At 36.8% G+C, this 1,852-nt stretch overlaps 1 protein-coding gene across 1 annotated transcript; it reads left to right on the forward strand.

Annotated features, from left to right (window-relative positions):
- Positions 1-324: 324 nt before the first annotated feature.
- On the forward strand, positions 325-1,651 carry LOC128557489 (kunitz-type serine protease inhibitor microlepidin-1-like). Its single transcript, XM_053544883.1, has 2 exons — positions 325-459; positions 1,338-1,651. The coding sequence occupies exons 1-2, from the start codon at positions 333-335 to the stop codon at positions 1,565-1,567; spliced, it is 357 nt and encodes a 118-aa protein (XP_053400858.1). The 5' UTR covers positions 325-332; the 3' UTR covers positions 1,568-1,651.
- Positions 1,652-1,852: the final 201 nt, after the last annotated feature.

The raw sequence follows: 1,852 nt of genomic DNA on the forward strand, positions 1-1,852 counted from the left end.
GATTTCGCGAATGAGTAGTTGGCGCTTCGGCGAGTGAGTTCTAGGCCCTGTTTATGCATGCATGTAGTCTGTAATGTTACACAGAACAATCAGCGAGTGAGCTCTAGGCTAAATGTGTTAATTGTTCACCGTTAGGCAGTAACCACGTTACATTTATCTGTACTTTATATCTGACAACACTTTGTCGCTGCTGTCACATAAAAAAACGAGCATTATAATTATATACATATCAAAAACTTTTCAAAATCGAATATCTCATGGTTAGGAAAGTTATTTTATTGAGGTCGAAACACACAAATGTATTGTTTTTATTTCAACAGAGCTGTGTGAGGATGAACAAGCTACTGTTACTTGCGATCGCAGTCGGTCTTATTGCAGCAGTTGGTGGTCTGCCGTTGCCGCCGGTCATAGATACTCCAATAGATACTGGGTCACGTGGTGGACGTGTTGCCGCTGACGGTATGTGTAGAAATAGCTGGACATGACTGTCCGAATTTACCTCCAAAGAATTTATTCAAGCGTTGCTACCAATATCAAACAGGATTTAGGACAGCGGACCCATATTCTCGTTAGACAGTTCGCCATTCCCCGGGTGCAACTATAGCTCAACGAGCATATCACGTAAAAAAAACAGAAGAATACCGAAATCACATACGGAGAACACGTGACTTGTCGATTGTCGTTACGACTCCACAACCTTAATTTTTACAAGTTCCCTTTCAAGTTATATGTATTAACACTGAATTATATGAGTTTGTTTTGACGGTTTTTTTGACACCTCATTAGTTCATTATGATGTTTAGTTAAAGTACCTTGTGCCCTACGAGTTAGTACCAGTTCTTACCAGCTCTCGAAAAGTAACAATATGCTCATATACTCAATTTACAAATTGTCATGTCTCTGTCTTATAATGTCAAAATGCCTTTTTTATGCAGTTTTTGATTAATCAAGACCGTAAAAGAACACTTAGGTAGCAAATTATTCCATGTTTAGAAAACAATGTCCATGTCCTTATTGTCTGTAAGTGGTCGTAAATCGATGCGTTTATCTGTCATTGTGAGGTCAAATGAATGTTAAGAGAATAAATCTTCATTCTTTTTGATAAGTTGATAATATTTCTATTTATTTCCGGTGATAAACACAAACGATGTAGAAGAAATGCATTATGCAAGAATAATCAACAATTATATCACATATGAGAGCGAATTCACAGTCATTATTCCATTTAATTATACTTTTATACTTTTCGTTTCGTAAATCTTTATATAACAATGCACTCGGTACTAAGTCAGACTTTTTAGATTCATTCTTACATCATATATTCATTTTATATATAGCGTGTCAGCAGCCAATGACAAAGGGTCCCTGTGAAGCAGCGTTCACCAGATACTTCTACAACCCCCAGACATCCACTTGCGAGCAGTTTGACTACGGCGGCTGTTGGGGAAATGACAACAACTTCGCTAGCCTGCAATTATGCCAGGAGACGTGCATGAGTGATATGTTGAACGATTTACCTCCTCCGCCAGGGGACGCTCTCTTCAAACTGTTTCCAGAAGAGAAATAATATGTTACAGTGCAGACTATTCTACAGTTGATGTATTGTCAAAGTTTGCACATTTTTTTTTGTTTTCATAAGCGTCCTAAATTTTGAAATACATCCTATGTACATGTCTTTTAAATTCTAGTCACCTCATAATGCATCTGTTTTTAAAAAAATGAATGGAATTTTGTCTAAAAGTCCACTTCAAAAATCACACTGAGCTCAGATTGTTATAGTTTTTTACTGGCTTTACATGAATGTCCATATTTTGTAATTTCGTACTTTGCGAAGTATAGTATATATACCAAA

Source organism: Mercenaria mercenaria, chromosome 5 (genome assembly GCF_021730395.1).
Source record: "Mercenaria mercenaria strain notata chromosome 5, MADL_Memer_1, whole genome shotgun sequence".
Lineage (NCBI taxonomy): Eukaryota > Metazoa > Mollusca > Bivalvia > Venerida > Veneridae > Mercenaria > Mercenaria mercenaria.